The following is a 27,839-nucleotide window of genomic DNA, read 5'->3' on the forward strand; positions in this document are numbered from 1 at the left end:
GCCTGGAAGGGGGCAGTAGGTTCTGGTGGGGGGTGGGGCAAGGGGCGGAGAAGAGCTGCCCAGAGCCATTGGGCGGAGTGGCTGGAACCCTAGAGGAGCTCCCGCTGCCTGCCAGGCTCTCAGCAGGTTCAGCTCTCGCAATTGGCCTTAAGACTCCGGATGGAGATGCAGTCTCCCCCTTACCGATGGGTCTCACTCCACTTTATGAGCCTTGCTGCAAGAAATTTCTATTTTCACCACCAAGGGTTGGTGTTGAGCTTCAGATCCTGCCCTCTGGGGACCCCTCTCCTCCTTCCCGACTTGGGAGGAGGAGAAGGCAAGGCTGGGGCGGGTGCGCAGCCGAGGGTCCCCAGGCCGAGCTCCTCATGCATGAAACAGGGGGGCTTTCCCTCCGCAGCTCATTAGAACCTCCGGGCCGAAAGACTGGCCCCGTTATTTCCCTTGCAAATGAAGCTCCCGCTCCGCCGCCTTTTCCTCTTTAACACCTCATCAACCCAGCAGGCGACCGGGAGCCCGCTGCTCGACTCCGCCCGGCGAGGGGCAGCTGTTTGGCACATTTCAATTAGCGCGACGCGTCCCTGGTAAACAGCCGAGGCCGGCCGCGGGCACCTGCAGCCCCTGACCCCCGACGCCGCCCCGAGACCCTGAAGACGCGGCTGCGACCCCACCGGTAATTAGGAGGTTTTCAAGGCCGGTGTCCCCCAAGCCCAGACCAGCTGCAGAGCTCAGCCCCGCGGTCCCGCCGCGCTCTCCACCGCCAACCTCCCAGGGTCAAGGAATCTGCCTTCAGGGTGTAAGTGGGGCTAGGGTCCTCGGGAGAGGAAGGGTGGTGTTTGGGGAGTCCTGGCCAGTTCTTAAGGCGTCTAGATGGCTACGGGCCACCCCTGCAGGCAGAGCTCAGCTCCAGATAAACCCAGAGAAGAAAAACTCAAGCCGCTCACCTCTGGGTGCCTCAAAGTCTTTCTATCTGTAACAGGCTAATGAAATTATCTACCTGGTAGGGAATTAGGAGCAAATGAGACGATCTGGGTATAGCCGCAGTATCTGGAACTGAGAAAGTGCTCATTAGCGGCCAGGTGCGGTGGCTCACGCCTGTAATTCCAGCACTTTGGGAGTCCGAGGTGGGCAGATCACCTTAGGTCAGGAGTTCGAGACCAGACTGACCAACATGGCGAAACCCCGTCTCTACTAAAAATACAAAATTAGCCTGACTTGGTGATTCGTACCTGTAGTCCCAGCTATTCCGGAGGCTGAGGCAGGAGAATCACTTGAACCCAGGAGGCAGAGGTTGCGGTGAGCTGAGATCGCGCCATTGCACTCCAGCCTGGGTGACAAGAGCGAAATTGTCTCAAAAAAAAAAAACAAAAAGAAAGTGCTCAACAGATGCTAGCCACAATTTTTGTTAATATTCTATCACTGCTTTGCCCTGTGCAGACGTCAAACCCACCACACAGTGTAAAACAGCCACTTACTAACCGTGAGAGTGTGGATCGATTGCTTACCCTCTCTGTGCTGCGGTTCTTGAGCGTAAATAACGTACCTATTTTGCCTGGTGGGGTGGCTCATGCCTGTAACCCCAGCACTGTGGGAGGCAAAGGCAGGAGGGTCGCTTGAGGCCAGGAGTTTGAGACCAGCCCGGGCAATATAGCCAGATCCCGACTCTACAAAAAGTAAAAAAAAAAAATTAGCTGGGCCTAACAGTGCACACCTGTAGTCCCAGCTGCTCGGGAGGCTGAGACGGGCTGCGGGTGGGCGGGAGGTGGTCACTTGAGCTCCTCAACCTCCTTGTTGAGGCTGCAGTGAGCTGTGATTGGGCCACTGTATACAGCCAGGGCAACAGAGTGAGATCCTGTCTCTAAAAATAAAGTACCCATTTTGTGGGACTGACAGATAACAGAGCTCAAGTGCTCCTCAGGGGCTTTGAACCAAGCACTGCATCCAAATCCTTGCCCCACCCACCTAGGTGTGTGACCTGGGCAAACTACTTAAAGTCTCTGTGCCCGGTTCTTCCTCTTAGCATGAGGGTGTGAACTGCTGTTCTCACTACTAGAGTATAAGGCATTGCTAGAGAATACTTTCCATAAAGGAATATCATGGCTCGATCAAATATAACGAACAAATGTTCATGCTTTTATTTATTTTTATTTTATTTTCTTCCTCGTTTCAAGTTTTAATCAAAGCTTGTATATAAGATTACTTTATTCCTGCATCTTCTCAATTGCTTCCTCCTTGTATTTGCCCTTTTCCTTTCCTACTTGGCGAGATTCGGCTTTCCGTTCAAGGATCTTTTTGTGGTCTTTGTCCAGTTTTAGCCTAGTGATAACCGCCTTGCTGGGGTGAATGCCTGCGTGGACAGTTGTGCCATTAGCCTTTTCCCGCTGCACCCGTTCAATGTAGATGACGTATTTCTTCCTGTAAACCTGGACTGCTTTGCCAATCGGCTGACCTTTATAGTGTCCTCATACAACCTGAACTTCATCATCCTTTCGGATGGGCATGGATCGCACGTTGTACTTCTGTCTCAGTTCTTGGGAAAGAGGGGAGGACATAATCTTCCTGCGAATGTGGGAAGGTGCATTGAAATGCCTTTTGCGATTCTTGCTTCGGTCGGAAGTCACAAAGGGATTGAACTTCATTTTGGCAGCTCCTGCTAAGGTGATGGCCGCAAAAGGGAAGCCATGCTTTTATTTAACTCATTAGTTCATGAGGGAGCCTGCAAGGTGCTACAACCAACTTCAAAAAAGAATTCAGGGAACACATATAAGTAGGCAGTCAGGAACACGGAAATGAATCGACAAACAGATACAACACTGGCCACAAGGCAGGAATCAACTGCATTCCATCAAAGCCTTCTCCTTGGCACTGAGCTTGGGTGCGAGGACTCCTTGCCAGGGCTGCTGAGGCCAGAGCTCCTGGGTTCATCACGGCCTCTGCAGCCATCCCTTTCGAGGACCCGTCACCTTGTAGGGAGCCTCCTAGGACTGGGACACAGGTTCCCCCACCTTCCGAATCATCTGCCCTCAAAGCTCCAATCCGCTTCCTTTCTGAGGAAGTGACATTTAGTGACACTGTCTCCCATTCTCCAAGCCTCAGAGCTGTCCCACGCTCAGATTTTATCTTCTGGGCTCAAAGCCTCCACCCTCCTAGCCCTTAGGGGTGGACCAAAAAGAGAGAGAAAGAGAAAGTGCTCTGAATTCACATTCTTTTATGGTGAGGACAAATGACACATAACCATAGAGGGACATTATCCTGTCCCAAATGGACACCACCACTTTAAAATGTTGCCTTGCTTCTGTTCAGAGGGGGGCTTCTCAGTTCACCCAGGAGGGAGAGACCCTCAGAACACTGCCAGTCATCTTCTCAGGCAAACCTTTCCTGTCCTCACCTCCCACCTCGTCCCAGCAGCCCGGCTCCACGTGGCCAGAACTCCCGGGCTTAGCTCAGGTCCTCCAGGTGCGGTCTGTCTCCCTGCAATGGCCCAGGAGCTCCCTGAGGGCAGGGCTGGGTCTTCATCTCTCCACTGTCTGGCATCATCCTAGCAGGGATGGAATTCAACACATGCCCCAGCCCCAGTCCCCCAAATGAATGAGCAAACCCTGAGTCTTGGTTCCTGCAGCAGGCTCATGCCTTCGCCCCGGGAAAGCTCCCAGATGAGCAGGGCGGGGCAGAGGGGCAGCACCCTCGGCCTCTGGCTCATCCCACTCCACTCCACTCCAAGCCACTCTCCTCTCCTCTGTCCACCCCACACCTGCTGGTGAGAGAGACTCCTTGGAGATTCCTCTTGAATTTTCATTAATTTCTATTGAATAATTAAAACCAGGAAATTAATACTTTCATCCTAAACCTGAATTGCAGTGTGTGTGTTTTTCATAATTATAATTCCACTAGAGCATTAAACATTCAAGTGAGCCATCCCTCTAGAAGGGCAGAGGGGACGAAGAGCTATGTCCTGGGGGCTTAAACGCAGGGTTTGGCTCAGGATACGCACACAGTAATTACCTTTTAATGGATGGTTGGATACATGGGTGGGTGGAAACAAAGACCTTTTCAGGACCCAGAAACCGATACTCCGAAGCATGGTGATTTGATATGAGGTGGCCTCAAGGTCTCTCTGACCGCCCCTCAGTCCTCTGTCTCTCTCAGAGCATGGAATGAAGCTGTTCTCTGAAGTTCCCTTATCGACCCAGAAACCAGACCTGCCAGAGAAGAATGCAATTGCCTTCCCTGATTATTATTATTATTACTATTGAGACAGAGTCTCGCTCTGTTGCCCAAGCTGGACTGCAGTGGCTCAATCTTGGCTCACTGCAACCTCCGCCTCCCGGGTTCAAGCAATTCTCCTGCCTCAGCCTCCCAAGTAGCTGGGATTGCAAGTGCCCACCTCCGTGCCTGGCTAATTTTTGCATTTTTAGTAGAGACAGGGTTTCGCCATATTGGCCAGGCTGGTCTTGAACTCCTGACCTCGTGATCCACCCGCCTCGGCCACTCAAAGTGCTGGGATTATAGGCATGAGCCACCGCACCCAGCCTCTTTTTCTTTCTTTCTTTCTTTTTTTATTTCTTGAGACACAATCTCACTCTGTTGCCTAGGCTGGAGTGCAGTTGCATGATCTCAGCTCACTGCAACCTCCGCCTCCCAGGTTCAAGCAATTCTCCTGCCTCAGCCTCCCGAGTAGCTGGGATTACAGGCGCATGCCACCATACCCAACTAATTTTTTTTCTTTTTTTTTTTTTATACTTTTAGTGGAGACGGGGTTTCACCATGTTGGTCAGGCTGGTCTCAAGCACCTAACCTCAAATGATCTGCCTGCCTTGGCCTCCCAAAGTGCTGGGATTACAGGGGTGTGCCACCACACCTGGCTAATTTTATTTTTTTTTTTAAAGTAGAGATGGGATTTCACCATGTCAGCCAGGGTGGTCTCAATCTCCTGACCTCCAGTGATCCGCCTGCCTTGGCCTCCCAAGTGCTGGGATTACAGGTGTGAGCCACCATGCCTGACCTTTGCTTTTCCTGTATTCCTACCCAGTGTCAGGCCACCTCACATCCAGGTATTGTGTGACCTGCATCCAGCCTTGCCCGAAAGGTGGGATTCCTCAAACATGGCATCTGTTCTGGGCCTGGAACAGGCTGGCTGATGAGAGGAAGCAGAAAGGTGTGGTCTGCAGCCTACAGCCTGGCCCCTTGGGACGGCCAGGAGGTGTGGATACCCTTCCAATCCCAATTACTACCTCTCTTGCTCCTGGCAGGAATTGGGGTTCCACCGTGTCACCCTCATCGAGCTTTCGTTTGCCTTATTTGGGATACAAAGGGATAAGTGTCCCCTGATTTTAGAGAAAGTTCAAGAGCCAGGGAGCAGGATTTCCCAGCAAGGGACGTGGAGCCGGGCACCTGCAGACGGTCCACGTGCTCGTGGCTGATGGCAGTCCGCCTCCGGGAGGGGTCTGCACACCTTTCCCCCAGAAGGAGGGAAGGACTCAATTATTATCCAGAGTCAACAGTGAGTCGGGGGCAGCAGTGGTCCCTAAGAGGGTCTCCACAGGAAGAGGGTAAGGCCGGCGCAGCCAGGGCAGCAGGGAGAGAACCCAGTGGGAGGGAGACGGGAAGTGAGTGGGATACGGCCTCTAAGGTGAAGCCGCCTCCCTGGCCCACCCTGAGGGCCCCGGAGAGGTGGGAGATGCAGAGGGAGGGCTCTCCAGACTCCACCTGCCCTTGTGTAAGTCAGGATGCCCAGACTTTACAGGGCAGCACTCCCACCGGGCCAATCAGAAGCCCCCAGCAGCCTCGCCCCTCACCACCAGCCATCTACATGCCTCTCCATGGTCGCTCCCTCCCCATAAACACTGAGGATGAGGATGGATATGTTTACCACTGTCCCTCCAGGGCCGAGTCCAGGGTCACCCACAGGGCTGCAGTTCAGCAACTCTTAGAGAAAACAGGTCTGATCCCCACTCCCTGCTTCCTGCTCTGCTCCACCCACACTTTCCTCCTGCCTCTATCTTGCACCTGCCTCAGGGCCTTTGCACACGCTGCTCCCTCTGCCTGGATGCTCGTCCCTTCGGTGCACTCCCTCATTTCCTGCCCAAATGTCATCTCTGTGAGATCCCCCTAGAAACCCAGGACTACCTTCTCACCTTCCGCACTCCCTCGCCCTCTTGCTGTAATTTTCTCTATGGCATGTATTAAATATTTGCTTGTCTGTCTTCTGCCAACTGCACTGTAAGCTCCCCGAGAGCAGGCGCCTTCTTTCATGCACAGCTGTATCTCCTGAATGGTGCTTGCAGGCAGCAGGCTCTCAATAAACACTTGATGAATGAACGAATGGATGGATCACCATCCCTGGCCAGGGAAGGAGCACAGGGCATTGGGCCTAATGGGAAACCTGTTTCCTTTAGACTCAGCTGGCAAGCAGGGGTCAAGTGGCCTGAGTTTGGCACCAGGGGTTTCATCCTTTCCCTCTGTAGCAAATGGTCACCTGCTTCCAGGTCCTCCTTTTCCCTCTCTGCTGGTGGCCATGGCGGCACCAGCCCTCCCAGACGGAAGGCCCACTCTGATCTTGAGGACGGCACTCCTCCGGGTCCTCCCCATGCTTTCCGGCTGTACCCTCACCCTCAGGAAGAACCTCCCTTCCTCCTCCCATCATCTCAGGCCCCGTTTGCAAAGTTCGGATCAGAGAGAGGGCAGACTGCAGTGGGCAACCCAGCCAGTTTTCCGTTTCAAATTGAAGTTTCAAAGATGTCACTTTTAATTATGCTTGAGTGCAATGTGCCCTGAGGCCTTTTGTGGTAAATGGCTTTCAATAAACCCACTTTATTCATTAATTATTTTTAATTATTTTCTTAAGCAGTGGCAAGGGGAGGCAGGGCCCAGCTCAGACAGCGAGTCGCATGTTGACTGGGAAACCCTCGACGAGCCGCTCTGAGGAGCTGCCTGGGCTGGGCTGGGGCACAGGAGCATTCTGGACAGAGAGGGGGCACAGCGGGGGGAGGGCCCCTGGAGGGAGCCAAGGGTACCAGACAAAAATAACTCCTTCCACCAGGGTGGCACTTCACCTTCAAGAAGTTCCTTCACTGGATAATGAAGACTTTTGTCTTCAGTGAAGTAGGGAAGAGAAGAGAATTACCATTACCACCAGCCAAGGCACAGGACACGTTCAGTCAGTGGTGAACTGGTGAACTGGATCTCCAGAAAAAAAAAAAAATCATCTAACATTTTTCTTTTTTTTTTTTTTTTGAGACAGGGTCTCGCTCTGTCACCCAGGCTGGAGTGCAGTGGCGTGATCGTGGCTCACCGCAACCTCCACCTCCCAGGCTCAAGTGATCTTCCCACCTCAGCCCCCCAAGTACCTGGGACTACAGGTGCACGCCACCATACCTGCCTAATTTTTGTATTTTTATGTAGAGATGGGGTTTCTCTATGTTGCCCAAGCTGGTCTTGAACTTCTGAACTCAATTGATCCTCCCACCTCGGTCTCCCAAAGTGCTGGGATTACAGATATGAGCCACTGCACCTGGCCTACCATTTCATTTTTCATGGTTCTGTAATATTCCACTGTGGGGGTATACAGGTCCCTTATCAGTCCCTTACTACTGAGCACTAGGGCCATTTCATTATTCTAAACAAATGTGATGAACAGGCTTTTGCATAGATATCTCCCCATATCCTCATTCACTTACCTAGGTGACATTTCTAAAGGTGTAATTACCTGCTCAAACGATGTGTTTTTAAGGCTTTGATGCACATTACTTAATTAACATCAGGAAGAATGGTGATAAATTATACCCCAAGGCCAGCACTTTGGGAGGCTGAGGTGGGTGGATCACTTGAGGTCAAGAGTTGGAGACCAGCCTGGACAACATGGTGAAACCCCATCTCTATTAAAAATACATAATTAGTGGGTATGGTGGTGGGTGCCTGTAATTCCAGCTACTAGGGAGGCTGAGGCAGGAGAATCTCTTGAACCCAGAAGGCAGAGGCTGCAGTGAGCCAAGATCGCACCACTGCACTACAGCCTGGGCAACAGAGCAAGGCTTAGTCTTAAAAAAAAAAAAAAATCATACCCCAAGGATAGATGTTTATAGGGGATCACACTGATTTTTACATACAAAGTCTAGAACAAAGCAAAATGCAAATAAGAAATCAAAAGTCCTGAATTTTAGTACTTGCCAATTTCCATGGTGTAATACTCCCACCATGCCCAGTTTCAAGATACTAACAATTTAACAACTGGCTTGCAAAATCCTAAAAATCTAACAGCCATCTCTGGGAGCTCACGGGAGCTGAGCCCAGCACTCAGTGTGTGTGATGGGATCGACTCCCCTGAAAGGAGGTCATGGTGGTCATTTTATCTGTCAGCCTGACTGGGCCATGGGGTGTTCAGGTATTGGTCAAACATTCTGGGTGTTTCTGAGAATGTTTCTGGGTGACATTAACATTTGAAGGCCTGGTGCAGTGGCTCCTGCCTGCAATCCCAGCACTTTGGGAGGCCGAGGCGGCCAGAAGGCTTGAGCTCAGGAGTTCGAGACCAGCCCGGGCAACACGACGAAACCCCATCTCTACTAAAAATACAAAAATTAGCCAAGCATGGAGGTGCATACCTGTAGTCCATGCTACCTGGGAGGCTGAGGTGGGAGGATCACTTGAGCCTGGGAAGCTGAGGCTGCAGTAAGCTGTGCTCACACCAGTGCACTCCTGCCTGGGTGACAGATTACCTGATCAAAGGACATATGTTTTTAAGGCTTTGATGCACAAAGAGTGAGGCAGAAGAGTCAGGGTCAAAGGGATGAGACACAGGAAGGACTCAACGGGCTATTGCTGGCTCTAAAGATGCAGGAAGGGGCCAAGAACCAGGAGTGCAGGCAGCCTCTAGAAAACAGAAGAGGAAGAAAATGTGTTCTCCCCTGCAGTCTCCGGGAGGAACGCAGGCAGCCCTGCTGACACATTGATTTTAGCCCAGTGAGGGCTGTTCCAGACTTCTGATTTTCAGGACTGTAAGATATATTGTGTAATTTTAACCACTAAATTTATGGCCACTTGTTTCCAAAACAGTGATATTGTCCCCATTGAACCAGGCGATGGAACAAAATTTCAGAGCTGGGGACTCAAAACGGGGTTTGACTCCGGGCCTTCCGACTCGAGCCACGTTCCTTGTTGTACCCCAGGAGAGAGGCCACTCTTTACATGAAAGCGCCTCTGGGAGGGTTAACAACTTCGTCCTACTTCAGGCAGAGGAACTGCGGAGCCTTTATGAAACACCAGAAAACAAAAGAAACCACTCTGTCACCCCAGCACTTTGGGAAGCCAAGGCGGCGGATCACTTGAGGTCAGGAGTTCAAGACCAGCCTGGCCAACATGGTGAAACCCTGTCCCTACTAAAAATACAAAAAAATAGCCAGGAATGGTGGTGCATGCCTGTAATCCCAGCTATCTGAGAGGCTGAGGCAGGAGAATGGCTTGAACTCGGGAGGTGGAGATTGCAGTGAGTCAGGATTGTGTCACTGCACTCCAGCCTGGTGACAGAGAGAGACTCAGTAGGAAAGGAGAGGAGAGGGGAGAGGGGAGAAGGGGAGAAGAAGGGGGGAGGGAGAGAGGGAGGAAAAGGTGGGGGAGGGGAAGGGAAGGGACCACCACAAACAACCATATCCAGCTGAAGGTGGGGCTGAGTTTGCAGCAAGGAGGGGAAGCCCAAGGACCCGGGTGCAGCAGGACGCTGGAAACCAGCCAGTGGCCGCGTGAGTGTGGCCCACGCAGGCTGAGGCTCCCCAGCTCTGGGGTCTGGGGCTTGGACTTCGACTCTTCCATGGAAATGAGATGTGGCCTCGGGGATGGACATGCAGAATCGAGACCCCTGCATAAAGCCAGGCCCCTCAGGACTTTGACCTCTGTGGAAGGACAGAGCAAAATGCCCATCCCCAGCACAGGGAGATGGGGAGGCTGGTCTGTCACTGTGGAAGAAGGGACATCGGAGATATTAGCAGAGTGGTCTCCAGAACTGATGAAAACCAGGCACAATTAGATTCAGAAGCCCCACTGAGTCCCCAGCAGGCCCCGGTTCTGGACATAGGGGCTCAGGACACAGTCACCAGACGGAAGACTGTACCCTCCAGGCCTGGTGCCTCACCCAGCACTGCTGCAGGGGGAGTTTGCTGAATGGATGGTGATGGGGAGAGGGAAAAGAGATGGGAAAGTGAGAGTGTCTAAATCCAGCTTGAGACAAGGCCGAGGAATTCCCAATCTCCACCCACCTTCCACCTCTACCAGGGCCGCAGGACGGCGTGGGCACCGGCACGGGGCTGGGGGAGCCATGGGGTCCAGGGGTATCTGCTGTGGGCCCAAGGAGCCCTCCCACAGCTCAGCCCCAGCCCGAAACTCTCCTAGCACTCCGAAAGTCCAATCCCACGCAGCCCAGGGCTGCTCCACAGGGCCCCAGGCTGGAGGAGAACCCCCAAAAGGGTCTCTAAGGAAGAGGTGGCTGGTGGTCAGGCCTGGGCAGCCAGGGCCAGCTGCGGGAGCTGAGAGTTGATGGGGAGAACGTGCTCTGTTGGCTTCATGCCCCAACATCAAGCGGAACAGCTGCACCGTTCCCCTGAATCACGGTCTCTTGAGCCCAATATTCAAATCTATGCAGACGTCAGAGCCTGGACCATTAGCAGAAACTCAGAGGGAGATGATCTCAGCTGACTTGGAGCGGGAGGGGGCTGGTCCCAGAGGAGCGCAGAACCCACCTGAAAAGTCAGGGTTGGGGACCGCCCCCTTTCCCTGCTGTGATTGCCTGGATTCTGCACCCCAGGTGCCCTGAAGGTCTGTGTTGTGGGTGTTTATTTGGGGCAGGGGGACTGATCTTTTTTCTTTGAGGCTTTTCTTTTTTTAGCAAACACTTTGCTTTTCTGTGAAATGATAACGCGGGCTGCACGCTGGAGCCATCGGCCTGGCGGGGGAGGGCGGGCCGTTTGACTCCTGACTCAGGATGCATAGCCCGACCTCTGCTGTTATCTTGAAAGGTGGCGGAAGGATGACTGTTATAAAGTTACCACAAGCTGCAGCTTAAACCCACAGAAGTTATTTCCTCACAGTTCTGGAGGCCAGAAGTCTGGCATCAGGGCGCCAGCGGGGCGTGCTCCCTCTGAAGGCGCTGGAGAAGGGCCCTTCTTTGCCCCCCCAGCTTCCGGCGGTCACCAGCAGTCCTTAGTGTGTATTGGGGCAGCTGCATGGCTCTGACCTCTGCCTCTGTCTTCACAGGGATTTCCTCCCTGTGTGTCTCTGGTCCTCTCCTCATAAGGACACTTGTCATTGGACTTAGGGCCCATGTGTGACCACTTCTCAAATTGATGAGCATCTGCAAACACCCTGTTTCCAGGTGAGGTCCTACTCACAGGCACCAGGGCTGCTGGAGTGCCGTGGCGTGATCTCAGCTCATTGCAACCTCCACCTCCCGGGTTCAAGGGATTCTCCTGCTTCAGCCTTCAGAGTAGCTGGAATTACAGGCACACACCACCACACCCGGCTAATTTTTTGTATTTTTAGTAGAAACAGGGTTTCTCCATGTTGGTCAGCCTGGTCTCAAACTCCCAACCTCAGGTGATCTGCCCGCCTCGGCCTCCCAAAGTGCTGGCATTACAGGTGTGAGCCACCTCGCCCGGCCTACCCACAGCATCTTCTATGTTCTTCTGCCCAAGGACAGCCACCCCCAGAAGCTGCAGTGAGGAGAAGGCCTCCCAGGTTTGGGGTTTCCAATCTTGGGTGGCAGCAGGCTAGGAGCCGGGGCCCACTTGAGCCTTACTGTGCCTTCCTGCCAGGAGGGCAGCAGTTCCTGGCTCCTGAGAGCAGCTGAGTGTCCCGCAGTCATCAACACCCACCTCCTCTCAGGGGCAGCACCTGGAGGCTCACCTGCCTTGCCCCTTTACTCCTCAAAACACCTGTGACCCAGGACGATGTCCCTTATTTTACAGAGGAGGAAGCGGAAGTGCAAACTAAGAGGGAGTCTCGCAGCGGCAGGGTGGGGTGCTGGGTGCCAGCTCGGCCAGGAACTTGGTGCTCTTGCAAGAACTGTGACAGGGCTTTGATCCCGTCTTCCCTTCCAAGCTGGGCTTGTTGAGATGAGGCGGCGGGGACTGCGCCTGCACAGCCACGGAGGAGCAGGGCAGCCTCTCCCAGCACAGTCCTGAAAGGAGGACTCCCCACTTTAAGGGACTATGTCGATTCCCTTTTAGAGAGCGCTAGGACTGGACATGGAGGAACCGGTGTGGCAGAAAGGGGTGAGTAAACCCTGCAGACCTCTTTTATGAGACCCCAAATTGCCCCAGGCTCTTTCCCCCTGGAGATCAGATCTTCCCCAGGGGAGGGTGTGGAAAGTGGGGTTAGGGAACACATGGGGTCTCTGGGAGCCCCCTTTATTTTTAGATGGAGTTTCGCTCTTGTTGCCCAGGCTGAGGTACAACGGTAAGATCTCGGCTCACCACAACCTCCGCCTCCTGGATTTAAGTGATTCTCCTGCCTTAGCCTCCCCAGTAGCTGGGACTACAGGCATGTGCCACCACACTCAGCTAATTTTTGTATTTTTAGTAGAGATGGGGTTTCTCCATGTTGGTCAGGCTGGTCTCAAACTCCTGACCTCAAGTGATCTGCCCGCCTTGGCCTCCCAAAGTGCTGGGATTACAGGTGTGAGCCACTTTTCCTGGCCCCGCCTAGATATTTTGGTTTTGTGTTTAATTGCCTCCTCAGGTGAGTCCATGGGCTGAGGGGCTTCATTACACCTGTTTCCTCACCTGTGAGTGGGGAGGGGCGGTCACCTGGCAGGGTAGTGGCAAGGCCGGTCATGCCTGCCCTTCCATCTACTGTTCAGGGCTGGACCAGGGCTGAAGGAGGCATGGCCAGCTTTGGAGGAAGGCCTGGGAATTGCAGCTCTGCCTGGCACTGACATCTGGTCTTGCATCTGGGCTACAAATTCTTTCTAATCCCCAACTTCTCTTGCCCTGCTGCCAGCCAGCCTGCCCCTCCAGCTTCATTTAAAAGTTCAGGCCGGGCGCAGTGGCTCATGCCTGTAATCCCAGCACTTCAGGAGGCTGAGGTGGGTGGATCACAAGGTCTGGAGTTCAAGACCAGCCTGACCAATATGGTGAAACCCCGTCTCTACTAAAAATACAAAAATTAGCCAGGCATGGTGGCAGGCACCTGTAATTCCAGCTACTCAGGAGGCAGAGGCAGGAGAATCACTTGAATCCAGGAGGTGCAGGTTGTAGTGAACCGAGATCGCACTACTATACTCCAGCCTGGGTGACAGAGCGAGACTCCATCTCACAAAAAAAAAAAGTTTAGACAGGATTCAAAAGTAGGCTGATACATAAAGACCTATTAAAACTCAACAGTAAGAAAACAACTCAATTAAAAAATGGGCAAAAGACCTGAACAGACACCTCACCAAAGACGATACACAGATGGCAAATAAATATATATGTCACATCATATGTCATCGGGGAAATGCAAATTAAAACAGCAATGAGATACCGCTGCACACCTATTGGAACAGCCGCAAGTGCTGGTGAGACTGTGGAGCAGCAGGGATTCCCATTCAGGGCTGGTAATTCAGACGCTACAGCCAACGGCTTGGCAGCTTCTTACAAAGCTAAATATACTTTTACCATATGATCCAGCAATCGTACTCCTTGGCATTTGCCTGAATCGGAAACTGTGTCCAGGAACTTCTGGATAGCAGAACATGTGGAGGTTCCTGGAAGGTGCCGTCCAGGAAGGGCACGGAAGTTCTGTGTCCCCCCCTCCTCCATACCTCACCCTATGCTCCTCTTCATCTGTATCCTTAGCAAAGACCTTTACAATAAACGGGTAAACCTTAGTATGCCCACATGACTAAGCGCTGGCCAATGGAGCACGATCAGAAGCGGTACGAGATGACCCTCCCTCTCCTTTTTCTCTTTCATTGGATGGAATGAGGCCTTAGAAGGGAGCCATCTTGGACCGGATGAGGGCAACCGTCCTGAAATGCTGGAAGACCAAGATATATCTTTGGCAGATTCTATTTTCCAAAGATAGAGGCCACACTATGTCCCATTCCACAAGCGCTTCTTCTGTGACTTTGACACTCTTCCTGTTGAGAGGTGGCATCTATGTCCCCTCCCCATGAGCAGCAGGAGGGCCTTTGTGACTCTCTTGATCAATAGAGTATGCCAGCCTTGACAGTGTGTGGCTTCCAAGGCCAGTTTTTTTTTAAAAAAAAATGCCTTTCACTTCCACCTTGTTCTCCTGGGATGTTCACTCTTGGAACCCAGCCGCCATGCCGGGAGGAAGCACAACCAGGCCTTGGAAAGGCCCGCATGGAGGGGAACCACAGCCCCCAGCCCAAATCCCCTGCTGAGCTCCCAGCTGACAGACAGCACCAACTTGCCAGCCACATGAGTGAGCTGTCCTGGAAGTGATTCTACAGCCTCCCGGCAAGCCACCTCAGCTGATGCCACGTGAAGCGGAGATGAACTACCTCCACCAAGCCCTGCCCAAATTGCGGCTCTGCAAGCAAAATAAATGACTGTGATTGTTATAAGCAAAAAAGAAAATGGATTCCACTCAAAAACTTGGCCGTGAACGTTTATAACAGCTTTATTCATAACTGCCAAAACTTGGAGGCAACCAAGATGTCCTTTGGTAGGTGAATTTGTAAACAAACTGTGATACATCCAGACAATGGAATATTATTCAGTGCTAACTAGAAATGAGGCATCAAGCCATGAGATGCGGAGGAATCTTAGATGCGTGTTACCAGGGGAAAGGAGCCAATCTCAGAGGCTACAGACTTAAAGCTCCAACTGCGTGATGATCTGGAAAAGGTAAAACTATGGAGACGCTCATACGATCGGTGGTTTTCCAGGGTGAGGAGGAGGGAGGGATGTACAGGAGGAGCACAGAGGATTTTTTGGGCAATGGAACCACTCTGTATGGTGCGGTATAGTGGATACATCTTATTAAAGATTTGTGAAAACACGTAGAATATACAGCACCAGGAGTGAACCCTAATGTGAACTGTGTTTGGCTGATGATGATACGTCAGTGTAGGCTCATAGACTGGAACACGTGGCCCACTCTGGTAGGGGATGTGGATGACTGGGGGGCTGACCTGTGTATGTGGGTGAGGTGGCACACGGGAAATCTCTGTATCTTCCACCCAACTTTGCCATGAACATAAAACTGCTCAAAAAATAGTCTTTGTTTGTTTGTTTTTTGGAGACAGGGTATCACTCTGTCACTCGGGCTAGAGTGCAGTGGTGGGGCATAATAGCTCACTGCAGCGTGGGCCTCCTGGGCTCAAGTGATCAGGCGGTCCTCCCACCTCAGCCTCCCGAGTAGCTGGGACCACAGGCACCTGCCACCACACTCAGCTAATTTTTAAATAATTTTTGTAGGCTGGACGTGGTAGCTCACATCTGTAATCCCAGCACTTTGGGAGGCCGAGGCAGGTGTATCACCTAAGGTCGGGAGTTTGAAACCAGCCTAGTCACCATGGTAAAACCCCGTCTCTACTAAACATACAAAAATTAGCCAGGCGTGGTAGCAGGTGCCTGTTATTCTAGCTACTTGGGAGGCTGAGACAGGAGAATCACTTGAACCCAGGAGGCAGAGGTTGCAGTGAGCCGAGATCATGCCACTGCACTCCAGCCTGGGCAAGAGAGTAAGTCTCCATCTCAAAAAAATAGAAATAATTTGTGTAGAGATGGGATCTTGCCATGTTGCTTGAACTCCTGGGCTTAAAGGATCCTTTTATCTCAGATTCTCCCACCTTGGCCCCCCAAAAACATTGAGATAACAGGCGCGAGGCACCACACCTGGCCTTTTTTTTTTTAAACTAGGTTCAGTTTCTGAAAGAAGGCGTTGGCCAGGTTTCTGAGCCCCACCCACCCTCCTGCTGCACAAGACCATGGAAAAGGCCTGGCTCAGCTATTCTTTCTCAGCCTCTTCTAAGCAGCACAGCAGAGATGAACTGAGATCAGGACTCTGGCCAGGCATGGTGGAGCACGTCTGAAATCCCAGCTACTCGGGAGGCTGAGGCAGGAGAATCGCTTGAACCCGGGAGGCAGAGATTGCAGTCAGCTGAGATCGCACCACTGCACTCCAGCCTGGGGGAACAGAGCAAGACCCAGTCTCAGGAAAAAAAAAAAAAAAGAAGGAGATCTAGGCTCTTTCTCCAGCTACACGATATGGATCAGGCCCCCGGACTCTTCCAGCCTCCATCTGTAAAATGAAGGGACAGGAGGAATTCTGATGGCCTGTGGCTTTGATCTCTGTGAGCAGATTTGGCTGTATGAGGTCTCTCACCTGGCATGACATGCTGGAACAGAAGAAAACGGCCACAGTCACTGTTACCTGTGAACGTAATCAATTAAAAACTGGTACCGTGTTATTGGTACTCTCATGTTTGAAATACCTGCTAGTATCTGCTTGGTCTAGACCAGTTGTTCTCAAAGTGTGGGCCCCAACCCCTGTAGCAGCAGCAGCACCTGACGTTGTTGTTTTTTTCTTTTTTTACGAGATGAGGTCTATGTTACCCAGGCTGGTCTGCAACTCAAGCCTCAGCCTCCTAAGTGCTGGGATTACAGGTGTGAGCCACCACGCCTGGTCTTTTTTTTTTTTTGAGACAAGGTCTTGCTCTGTTGCCCAGGCTGCAGTGCAGTGGCACAATCATGGCTCACTGCAGCCTCAAACTCCTAGGCTCAAGCCATCCTCCCCGCTCAGCCTCCCACCAACCTTGGCTCTCTTTTTTCTTTTTTTTCTTGAGACAGAGTCTTGCACTGTTGCCTGGGCTGGAGTGCAATGGCATGATCTCGGCTCACCAAAATCTCTGCCTCCCAGGTTCAAGCAATTCTCCCATCTCAGCATCCCGAGTAGCTGGGATTACAGGCATGCGCCACCATGCCCAGTTAATTTTGCATTTTTAGTAGAGATGGGATTTTTCCATGTTAGGGTGGTCTCGAATTCCCGACCTCAGGTGATCTGCCCGCCTTGGCCTCCCAAACTGCTGGGATTACAGGCGTGAACCACCGTGCCCGGCCTCTTTTTCTTTTGTAGAGACAAGGTCTCATTATGTTGCCCAGACTGGTCTCAAACTCCTGGGCTCAAGCAATCCTCCCGCTCACCTGGAGCTTATTAAAGACTCAAATCCCAGGGCCCAACCCCAGACCTGCTGAATCAGGAACTCTAGGGGTGGGGCCCAGCAACCTGCATTTTATACGCTCACGAATCAGGTGATTCTGATGCATGCCAAAATTTGAGAACCACTGGCCTGGAACAGGGTGTGTTAAGCTTGTCGCTGCTGACGCTTCAGGCCAGATCATCCTGTGTGGGGTGCCGTCCTGTGCACTGGAGGATGCTGCCAGCCTCCTTGGACCCTACCCCAATGGCATGCCACCCGTGTCTCAGGTCACGATGATCCAACACAACACAGTGCCCCAGCAGAGAACCCTTGGATGGAAGGAAGGCCCTGATTTTGCAGTGACTGAAATACAGGATCACATAAAACCTGGAGCACAGATGGTGCAGGCGCAGTCATCATGCCAGGCTGTCACTCTGGCCAGTCATCTGCTCCTCACCGCAACTTGAACATGATCCCCCCGATTTTTTTCTTTTTTCAAGACAAGAGTCTCACTCTGTGGCCAGGCTGGAGTGCAGTCGAGTGATCTCGGCTCGCTGCAACCTCTGCCTCCCGGGTTCAAGCCATTCTCGGGCCTCAGCCTCCCAAGTCGCTGGGATCACAGGAGCCCACCATCACACCCAGCTAACTTTTTTGTATTTTTAGTAGAGACGGTGTTTCACCATGTTGGCCAGGATGGTCTCGATCTCTTGACCTTGTGATCTGCCTGCCTCGGCCTCCCAAAGTGCTGGGATTACAGGTGTGAGCCTTCATGCCTGGCTGTGATCCCCATTTTATAGCAAATCCCACCTCCCTGCTTACAAGCTGTGCGACCTTGGGCAAGTTATTTGAACTCTCTGTGCCTCTCGATGTAAAATGGAAAGATTTATATAATAGTACTTACCTGCTAGGGCAGCTGAGTGCATGAAATGACTACTGAAGCAAGCGACAAACTCAGCCCAGTGCCCGAGGTGGTAAACACTGGCTCATTTTCTCATTATCCGGCTCAGGCTCTTATCAAAATGGATTTGTGTTCTCTGACCCCACACCGCCACTGTCACAGCCAGCTGGAGGCGGACAGAGGCCAGCCCAAGGTGGACATGACTGAGTATGCCACTGCTTGTCAGGGTGCCTGCAGTCACAGCTTGGGAACAGCCAGGAGATGACCCTGGGTCTCTGCCACCAGCAGGGACTTCTTTTGGGTGGCCTGAAGCAGACGGCGCCCAGCTCTGCAGATCTGAGCACCCCATGTGCCCCACGTGATGTGGAGCAGAACCTGGGGACCCCAGCTATCTGCCCCCCACCCTAGGCGAGCTCTGGATGCCGCAGGAAAAGGCGAGAACCAGCAGAGTTCCTCTTCGGCATCTCACATCCCAATAAAATATTTATTATTTCAAGAAATAAATCTTTAAAAAAAGAGAGAAAAAGAGTGTCTCTATTGCTTTCCCCCACAGGTCAGTCCTTGGGAACCAGCGAGTTTCTTGCGATCGTGGTTTCTGCGGCTGCAGGGGCCAGCCAGGTCTGGAGGGGACTCCTGTGGGAAGGATCCAGCCTGGCCCCTCCACCGACTCTCAGCATCCTGGGGCTGCCTCCTGGGAAGGGTGGAGGAGCAGGCCTAGGCTGGTGGGTGGGGTTGCCGGGAGAGGGAGCAGGATTATAAAACTGGGTGGTGGCAGTGTTCTGAAGGCCTGGCCCACTGAGGCAGGCGGGGCTCTGGGGGTGGGGAGAGGGGAAGGGGGCATCCTTTGGCAGGCATGCCACTCAGAGAAGGACGGCTGGATCTCGAGGTGGTTTGAGGCTGGAGGTAGGGACAAGGACTTGAGGTGGGTGGGGTTGGGGGCTGCCTGGGTGAGCGGACAGGGCAACTGGAAACTAGGCACGGCGTGCCATGGGGCTGAGGCTCCATCCCAAGCCCTTGTCTGCAAAAGATGCTGGGGGGTAAGGAGTCAGCGTCTGTGGGCATGCCTGGTACACAAAGGCCAGCCCCAGGCGGGGGTCCCAGAGCCTGTTCTGAGGCTGGGGTGAAACCTCCCCTTGGAGGGGGCAGGGCTCGAGGCTTTGGAAGAAATCCACCATTGGGAGTGGCAGGTCATGCCAGGATGGTTTCGGGAGAAGCCCGGAGTGAAAGGGGTTGGAACGAGCAGGAGAGACAAACAATTCAACCAGGGCCTGGGAGGTTCCTGCAGCCCCAACTGTGGTCCCCAAGTGCAGCAGGAGGGTGGCGGGATCGGGAAACCGGGAGGAAAGGGGCTAAGGGGAGGCACGAACAGGGCCCCTTGGCTCAGCCTTCCACCCACCCCCTGCCCCTGCGTCCACAACCCAAATGCCAGTGGGCCCTGTGTGCCTGGCTCCCCTCACAGGAGGAGGGCAAGCCCCCACTTCCCCTGCCGGGAGCAGATACCATCCAGGTCCATGGGGAGGGGCCCTCCGTGGACCCTGCGGGGACTGTGGGGCAGCCTGGTCCCTGCTTCCCTCCCTTGCAGGTCTAGAGGCCCCATCCTGGGCCCAAGAATGACTGGGCCTCCTTCTCCACCTGGCCCAGATCCAGCTTTGCACAAAGCAAGGGGCCTCGACCAACTGCTCCTGGGCCATGCAGACTCTGAGCAGCCCGACATCTGCCTGGCCTTGATGCTGCCGTGAGTTCCCAGGAGAGAACCAGGAGCCTGCCTGGGAGGTCCCAGGGGCGCGGTGTGCCACCGCCTCCTATTCCTCTGCACGGCTCTCCTCTGGACACTTCCAGGTGAAGGAAGGAAGCTCCGGCCTGGGGGAGCTGCGAGGAGGACAAGCAGCCGGAGCCCAGGACCTGCTGGTACTCTCTCCTGTGGCAGGGGAGAGCCAGCTGTGGGTGCCAGGCAGGGCGGCAGAGGTGGCCTCACAGACAGCCCTGGCACAAGGCCACCTGGCCTTTGCGGAAGTCACGGCAGGGGCAGAGCCGGCGGTACTTGGTGTTGGAGCCGGCACAGCTGAAGAGCAGGGGCTCCTTCTGCAGGTAGCACTCCTGGCCAGGCTGGGCGAAGGCCGGGTACAGGTGGTTCATCTCCGACTCAGTGCTGTCACAGGGCACCTGCAGCCTGGCACGCACCACACAGCACCGTCACTCAGTGTTGGTTGCTTGGGCTGAAGGGCTGGGCCAGGGTAGGGGCTCCCCCAAGCCCAGCACTGCCTGCTCCCCTTCTCTGGCTCATCCTCATCCCAGACTGGGTAAGGAGATGGGTTACGCTCCCTACCGTTACACCCGGGACAGCTTTCATGGTCTGGGCTAGACAATGCCCAAATAGGCTGGGCAGGGGGCCGAGTGGGTGAAGGAGAGCAGGGACTGGAAGTAGCCTCCCCTGTAGTTTAAGGCTTGGCCAAGAGTGGGGCAGCAGTGACCTGGATGTTGGCCTGGAGGGTCCCTTCTAGGTCCTTCCTGACTCATTGGAAAGCATTAAATCCCCCACCGCTGGCAGGGCTGAGGGCCAGTTCTGGGTGTGAGAGCTCACGGTGAGCCCGCTGGGCCAGCAAGGATGGGGGCTGGGGGGCGGGGGCCCACACTCACTTGAGGAAGGCGTCCTGGCTGTTGAGGAAGGGGAAGAAGGAGGGCTCGCAGATCAGCCCGTGGTCCAGGCAGGTGTCGGTGCAGGCCCTCCCAGGCACGGCCAGCCAGGCCCGCAGAGAGTTCACGGGGGGCCAGGCCCCCGGGGTCAAGCTGGCATTCTGAGCCCATTCGAGGTGGGTGGCATTTGGGGCCAGGACAAAAGGGCTCTGCGGGGCATGGGCCCCTGGTGGGGCAGGGCCTGGAGCTGTGCAGAAGTCCTGCGAGGAGGGGAGAAGCATTAGGTGGGGAAATGCCAGCCAGGTGCACCCAGGGGACACCTGAAGGTGTGGCCCTGCCAGTACAAGCCACAGTACCAGCCACCACTAATGGGCACTTACCAAATACCAGGTAGCTTTGCCTGCATTATTTCATTGACTTCCAATGGACACTCGTGTCTCCAGGTAACTTACAGGGAGAATGGAGGCTCAGAGGTCACAGCGCCTGCCCAGGGCTTTGGGGTCGGACGGCAGAGCAGGATTTGGATTCAGGGCTCTCTGCATCCTGTCTGCCCTGGACCTGTCCTGATGCTCAGGTCAGGCTCCGGTTTCTACCCTGGGGCCCACGAGCCCTGCCCACCTGCAGGGTTCAACTCCAGGGGCTGGAGGGCCCCAAGGAGGCTTTTCTGAGCTTCCTGCAGGATGCCGCCACAGGTGTCTGGGTACAGTCCTGGGATCTGGCTACGGCCCTGGACCCTCACCCCGTGACCTCAGCATGTCTTCCCTTCTGGGGGCCTCAGTATTCCCATCTGCAAAGGGACAAGGGAGAACCGGACTCTCTCGGCCCCTAATATTGGTGGGGCCGAGGACAAGATGGAGAGGCCACACGCCCACGGAAATTGCTTTTTTTCTTTTTTTTCTTTTGAGACGGAGTCTCACTCTGTCACCCAGGCCGGAGAGTAATGGCACAATCTTGGCTCACTGCAACCACCACCTCCTGGGTTCAAGCGATTCTCCTGCCTCAGCCTCCCAAGTAGCTGGGACTACAGGCATGTGCCACCATGCCCGGCTAATGTGTGTGTGTGTGTGTGTGTGTGTGTGTGTGTGTGTGTGTGTGTGTGTGTGTATTTTTAGTAGAGACTGGGTTTCACCATATTAGGATCGTCTTGATCTCCTAACCTTGTGATCTGCCCACCTCAGCCTCCCAAAGTGCTTAGATTACAGGTGTGAGCCACCATGCCCAGCCTATTTGTGGAAATTTCTAACAGCCATACAGCCACCTGCCCGAGGGCCCTGAGCCCAGGGCCCGCTCCAGGCATCATCCTGGAGACCCAGAGCCTGCAGAGCCATGCTCTGTCTGGGCCACCTGCAGCCTTCATGGTGGCTTAGATCCACTGGCACGAAGCAGGGGCCAGAATAGGGCACGCCCTCCTCCTCAGCCACGACTTCCAGGCACTCAGCACCCGTGGGAGGAAAAGGGAGTGTCCTCCTGGGACAGGTGACTGCCTGGACACTCCCTTGGGGGCTGGGGGTGGCCAAGCTTTTGAAATAGTGGAGAAGGTCCGAAGATCTCTCAGGGCAGAGATCTTCACCTCCCATTCCAGTCTCACTGTCATCCTAAGCGGGTGGGTGGGGGATCTTCACTTCCCATTCAGTTACTAAATCCCAATCAGTTACCAGACTTTCCAACCACTGTTTTCTAAGAATGAAAGTCTTTGTGTTTCTGAGTGCCGTGGAGTTGGGCTCCAGAGCTGGGCCCAGGGCAGGGGCACTTAACACGCCCATCCGAGGTCAGGCCTGCCTGTCTCCAGCCCTGAGGGAACTCTGGGAAAAGAGCCTGGACAGGCTGGAGGAGGGAGCAGGGAGCTGGATGGTCTCAGGATGCAGGGCCCTGGGCAGATCACGAAGCTCGCTCAGCCCTCTCCTCTAGTCTGAGGGGTCTGGGGCAGAGACAGAGGGCTCACCGACCTGGTGCTGGATGTAGGCATGGATCCGCTCCAGCATCCCCTCGCAGGTGTACTCATAGGGTAGGTAGGGGTCTACCTGTGGGAGGAATGCAGACACATGGGGCGGGAGGAGGCCCAGCTGCCGGGGGCCCTGCCACACTTAGCACTGGGGGTACAGGTCGGGTGGGCTCTCACATCCTGTACCATGCCTAGGGAGCCGACCACCCCATCCACCTGGCCCTTCCACCCAGCTCAGAGTCCCTGTTCCCCAGCACACCCTTCAGAGGCCCTCAGGGACTCAGGCTCAGGACCCATGAGGCCCAGCCTCATCCCTCCCCTCTCCCTCCCAGGTCCTGGTCCCAACTCCACTGAGCATAAAGCTCAGAGCTCTGTCCCCTCTTGGGCTATGACACTTCCTCTTCCCACAGCCCACTCACCCTCTTAGGCATCACCTACTCCAGGGAGCTGTCCCTGAGCCCCACTCCACTCCTGTTACAGACCCACTTCCCTTGATAGCTCCAGCACCCCAGACTTCCCTCAGCACAGAATGGCACCTGTGTTACCATCTCCTGTTCATTCCTCATCTCTCTCATGAACTCATAGACCCCCTGAGAGTGGGGACTATGGCTTGTTCACATTGAATCCCCGGTGCCTGGCACAGTGCCTGGCATACAGTGGGTGCTCAGGAAATAGCCATGAATGAAAAGGCACCCCAGCTCTGCCTGTATCCTGCCCAAGACATGGGACATTCACACAGAGGAACACAGGAGCATCTCCCAGTCGGCGGGAATGAGATGACTTTTGTAAAGTACCCTGGCCCCACCAGGCTCAAACCTCCAAACAGAGGCCACAGGCTGTCTGTCTAAATATCTAATAGTTGGCTGGACGTGGTGGCCCATGCCTGTAATCCCAGCACTTTGGGAGGCGGAGGTGGACGGATTGCCTGAGGTCAGGAGTTCCAGACCAGCCTGGTCAACATGGTGAAACCTTGTCTCTACTAAAAATACAAAAAAAATTAGCTAGGCATGGTGGCAGGTGCCTGTAATCCTAGCTACTTGGGAGGCTGAGGCAGGAGAATCGGTGGATCCTGGGAGGCGGAGGTTACAGGGAGCCGAGACCTCGACACTGCACTCCAGCCTGGCATCAGAGTGAGACTCTGTCTCAAAAATAAATAAATACATAAATATCTAAGAGTTACCCAGTAACCTGCCCTGTGGGCAAATGCATGGAGTAGCTGGGGTCCAGGAAGCCAGGAGAATGGAGGGACGAGGTGATAGAGGAGTAAGGGGGCACCCCCACCTCCTCCCCACTTCTTAACCAACCATCCCCTTCCTGTTCCATTAACATTCTCAGGCCCAGTGCAGAGCAACCATAGAGAAAATCACTGACCTGGACGAGCAGGGGCAGCAGTGAGGACCCAGGGAGGAGCCATCTCAGACTCAGAGAAAGGTCTGTTTCAGCCTTCAACCTCCCCACCCAGCACACCTGCTGGCACCTGCCCTGGCCCCGCCCACCTCCTAGCAACGACAGCGCTTTCCGGTCTTTAGCCAGCGGGTAAAATCTAACCGTTTGGCTCAAGCCTGCAACCACCTCCTTTCTTCTTCATCAGAACCGGGTAGTTAGTACAAGAAGGTCCAATTGCACCACACTCGGTCCTGCTTCCAGTGCACCCACTTCTTAGGAGACCTGTCCTGGGGCCTCTGGCCAAGGGGACATCCTGACACTCAAGGGTCCCAGGGAAGCAGCCGCCACTGATACCCTTGAAATTGGACCTTCCCCCAGCACTGACTTCCCCCAGCACTCTGCATGGGTATTCTTCACGCTGGGGCAACTTCGAAGTCCCAGAGAATCCGCAGTTCCCATCCTCAGCACAGCCTTCAAGCCCTGTGCTCTGCACAGCCCTGTCCCAACCTGCCCTCGTTCCTGAGCCGATGGCCCAAGCAGCCCCTGGCTGCTGTCCCAGCTGGTTCCCCAGACACTCATGACGAAGTCCCGAAAGCCTCTGAGCCCCACACGCCCCTGGGGGTCTTGCAGGGACAAGGCTTCACTCCCAAGGTTATAAATAAAACTCCCCAGAGAAGAGCTTTCCCCTCCGAACACTGCCTCCCCGCTCCGTGACAACAAATCTCTGAGTTATTCTCGCTCCTGTGTCTGAAGCCCTTGTCACAAGGTAATTCAAAGGTCCCCATGTGAAGCAAACACTTGCAGCCAGGGACTACGTTCTGCCTGCCATGAATCTCCTGCCTGAGGAACCAGCCTGCCTGGCCTGGAAATTACCCCCATTAGGTCTAATTACAGGTGTGCGCCCTAATCAGTCTTGACAGAGTGACAGGTGCTGGTCCTGCCTGGGAACTGCTGGCCTGCGGGAGTGACAGCAGGGACGCATTGGCATCACCTTGAATGGCCTTGCTCTGGACCCAGAGATGGCCATAGGCAAACCCGGGGAGGTGCAGAGATGCAGACGGGGCGCCGGGCCCCGGTTTTCCTCAGCTGTCAGGTCGGGGCTGGCTGGGCTGTGTCTTAGGTCTCCCTCTTCTCACCTCCTCTCCTCACCTCTTCTCATCTCTTACTCCCCTTCCTGGCCTCTCCTCCCTCCCTCTCCCTGTAAAAGGCCATGTGACTTGCAGAACATGCCACTCCCCCTGATGGCGGCCCTCATTTGTTATCAACCTTCACCAGCTGTCCCTAAATCTGTTTTCTAAAATAGAAATATTAGGCTGGGCCTGGTGGCTCATGCTTGTAATCCCAGCACTTTTGGAGGCCAAGGCAGGAGGATTGCTTGTGCCCAGGAGTTCAAGACCAGTCTGAGCGACAAAGTAAGACTCCCCCTCCATCTCTATTCAAATAATATAAAAAGAAAATTAAAAGAAACAATAGGATTATTAGAATTACCCAGAGTTCTTGTTTAAAATGCAGATTCCCAGGTGAAGCTGAGTCCTATTAAATGGAAAGGGGCGGGATGGGCTCGAGAATCTGCATTTAAGCCCCTCCCCCAGGTGACTCTTGGGCACATGAATTTTTTTTTTTTGAGATGAAGTCCTGCTCTGTTGCCAGGCTGGAGTGCAGTAATGCCACTTAGCTCACTGCAACCTCCAACTTCCTGGTTCAAGTGATTCTCCTGCCTCAGCCTCCCAAGTAGCTGGGATTACAGGCACCTGCCACCATGCCCAGCTTATTTTTGTATTTTTAGTAGAGACAGGGTTTCACCATGTTGGCCAGGATGGCCTCAAACTCCTGATCTCGTGATCCGCCTGCCTCGGCCTCCCAAAGTGCTGGGATTATAGGCATGAGCCACCATGCCCGGCCTGGGCACATGAATGTTTTGGAGCTGCTGTGAGCTAAGAAGGGGTAAACTATTATGAGGAAGGGTGGGGTCCACAGAAGGGAGGGGCCTGAGGGCAGAAGGGCCTCAGCTGGTTTGAGGCCCCAGCACCAGTCTCAGCTGGTTGGATTTGCAATACCTTGGTTCCTGAATCCTTTTGTAATTGTTATTTTTTAATTAACTAATTAACTAAATTAAATAGATGTTCATGTAAAAAGAAAAAAAATCAAACAATGAAGCAGTGAGAAGGAAGTTTCCTCCCACCCCAGACACTCAGTCCTTCCCCTGGTTACGAATTTCTTGTGCGTCCAACCAGAAATACCAGAGACCATCCCAGCACCTTCACGCACACAGCCCTCCCCCGACCCCGATTTCAGGTCCTCTGGGGGGAACCACAGGGTGGAAGTATCCACAGAGTGGAGTGTCTCACTCATTCAGTGTGTCTTGGAGGTTGGGTCAAACCCTGCTCCCCACGTTGGAAAAGTCCATGCAGTCCCCCTCCCCAGCCCCTCTGCAGGAGAAGCCTCGGAGGACTGCTTTGCAAGGCAAGAGACAGGGAGGAGAGCAGAGGGAGGTGGGTGGAGAAGTGGGGAGGAGCCAGAGGAGATCGTGGGGTGGGAGGAGCCCCCTTCCTTAGCTGTGTGCCTTGCCGCCAGCGTCCCCATGCAGTGGGCTGGGATTGGTCAGTTTCCAGCAGTGAAATTAATCAGTTAACCCCCTTTACTCTTCTACACACTGAGGTCTCTACCTAAGGCCTCCTTCCTGGCACTGGTGCTTCTAGCCCCATTTAAGCCTGTACACTGGTACCAGTCAAACACCTGGCCCTCTTCTTAGGGCGTGACCAAGGGGCCAAGTTTCTATTTGTTTTTGTTTTTGTTTTTTTTAATTTTTTGAGATGGAGTCTCACTCTGTTGCCCACGCTGGAGTGCGGTGGCACAACCTTGGCTCACTGTAACCTCCGACTCCTGGGTTCAAGCGATTCTCCTGCCTTAGCCTCCTGAGTAGTTGGGATCACAGGCCAACCATGCCTGGCTAATTTTTTTATTATTTTTTTTTTATTTTTAGTAGAGATGGAGTTTTACCAAGTCAGCCAGGCTGGTCTTGAACTCCCAGCCTCCCAAAGTGCGGGATTACAGGTGTGAGCCATTGTGCCTGGCCTTGTCTTGAACTCCCAGCCTCAAGTGATCCGCCCACTTCAGCCTCCCAGAGTGCGGGGATTACAGGTGTGAGTCATTGTGCCTGGTCTCTGTTTCTGCTCTACAAGTTCTTGCCAGAACTGAAGCCACCAGCCCAGGACAGGGACAACACTGGGTTGAGAGCTGGCAAGGGAGCTTTTTATCCCCTACCCTCCCCACTCTGTCTAGGCCGGTGCTTTGCTAGGACCCAAGATTACCAGGTCACACAGCCTCTCCCTGCATGCAGCAGGGATGTTGGCGCCCCACCCTCAGTCACCTGTGACTGCACCTCAGGGCTCTCTGGCCTGCTAAGCCCATCTGTGTGCAGGACAAAAGTGTGAGGAATTGGCATCCCAGGCGCTGCCCTCAGCCACGGACGGATGGGAGGAGGTGGAAACCCACCCTAGCCTTCTTCTGCTCATGCAGGACAGCTCAGGAATGTGACCCACCTCATCTCCCAGAGGCCCCGTGGTGACAAGCTCCAGGTGCCACCTGCTGATACACACGCTGACTCACCTGGCACCGCCTGCTTCCTGGGGTTGCTTCCAAAATAAACTACTGCTGAAATCCCTGTTTTCATGATACTTCCTGGAGGAATCCAATCTCAGGCAGTCCGTGGCCTTGAGAAACCTGCCATGTTGGCCAGGCTGGCCTCAAACTCCTGGCCTCCGAAAGTGCTGGATTACAGGCATGAGCCACTGCACTCGGCCTGGAGTGGTTGTTTTTGCTTAGCCTGTTATCTGAACTACAGTAAGAAG

The 27,839-nt window shown here is 54.0% G+C and overlaps 1 protein-coding gene, 2 long non-coding RNA genes and 1 pseudogene across 5 annotated transcripts in view; 2 read left to right on the plus strand and 2 right to left on the minus strand.

The window, feature by feature from the left end:
- The first annotated feature begins 480 nt into the window (after positions 1-480).
- On the plus strand, positions 481-18,504 carry LOC110568292 (uncharacterized). 2 transcript variants are annotated; one of them, XR_002478587.2, is made up of 3 exons: positions 481-793; positions 5,247-5,497; positions 18,312-18,504. It is a non-coding gene; the product is annotated as an uncharacterized LOC110568292 (long non-coding RNA). The 2 variants fall into 2 exon arrangements; XR_010339859.1 differs by lacking the exon at positions 18,312-18,504 and adding an exon at positions 6,013-6,315.
- LOC105718080 (large ribosomal subunit protein uL24-like) lies at positions 2,135-2,700 on the minus strand (annotated as a pseudogene).
- Positions 18,414-27,839, minus strand: part of MGAT5B (alpha-1,6-mannosylglycoprotein 6-beta-N-acetylglucosaminyltransferase B) — an 84,930-nt gene continuing 75,504 nt past the window's right edge. For both annotated transcript variants that reach the window (XM_064369739.1, XM_064369738.1), the window contains 3 exons: positions 22,607-22,681; positions 20,664-20,920; positions 18,414-20,196 (listed from right to left, as the gene is read on the minus strand). In XM_064369739.1, coding sequence (XP_064225809.1) covers positions 19,998-20,196; positions 20,664-20,920; positions 22,607-22,681 — 531 coding nt within the window. In that variant the 3' untranslated portion in view covers positions 18,414-19,997. The remainder of the gene's footprint in view (positions 20,197-20,663; positions 20,921-22,606; positions 22,682-27,839) is intronic.
- Positions 18,902-27,642, plus strand: LOC135271722 (uncharacterized). The gene is made up of 4 exons (XR_010339858.1): positions 18,902-18,929; positions 19,609-20,114; positions 23,938-24,138; positions 27,508-27,642. It is a non-coding gene; the product is annotated as an uncharacterized LOC135271722 (long non-coding RNA).

This window comes from Aotus nancymaae, unplaced genomic scaffold (genome assembly GCF_030222135.1).
Source record: "Aotus nancymaae isolate 86718 unplaced genomic scaffold, 86718_ANA_hifiasm-v0.15.2.pri h1tg000089l, whole genome shotgun sequence".
NCBI lineage: Eukaryota > Metazoa > Chordata > Mammalia > Primates > Aotidae > Aotus > Aotus nancymaae.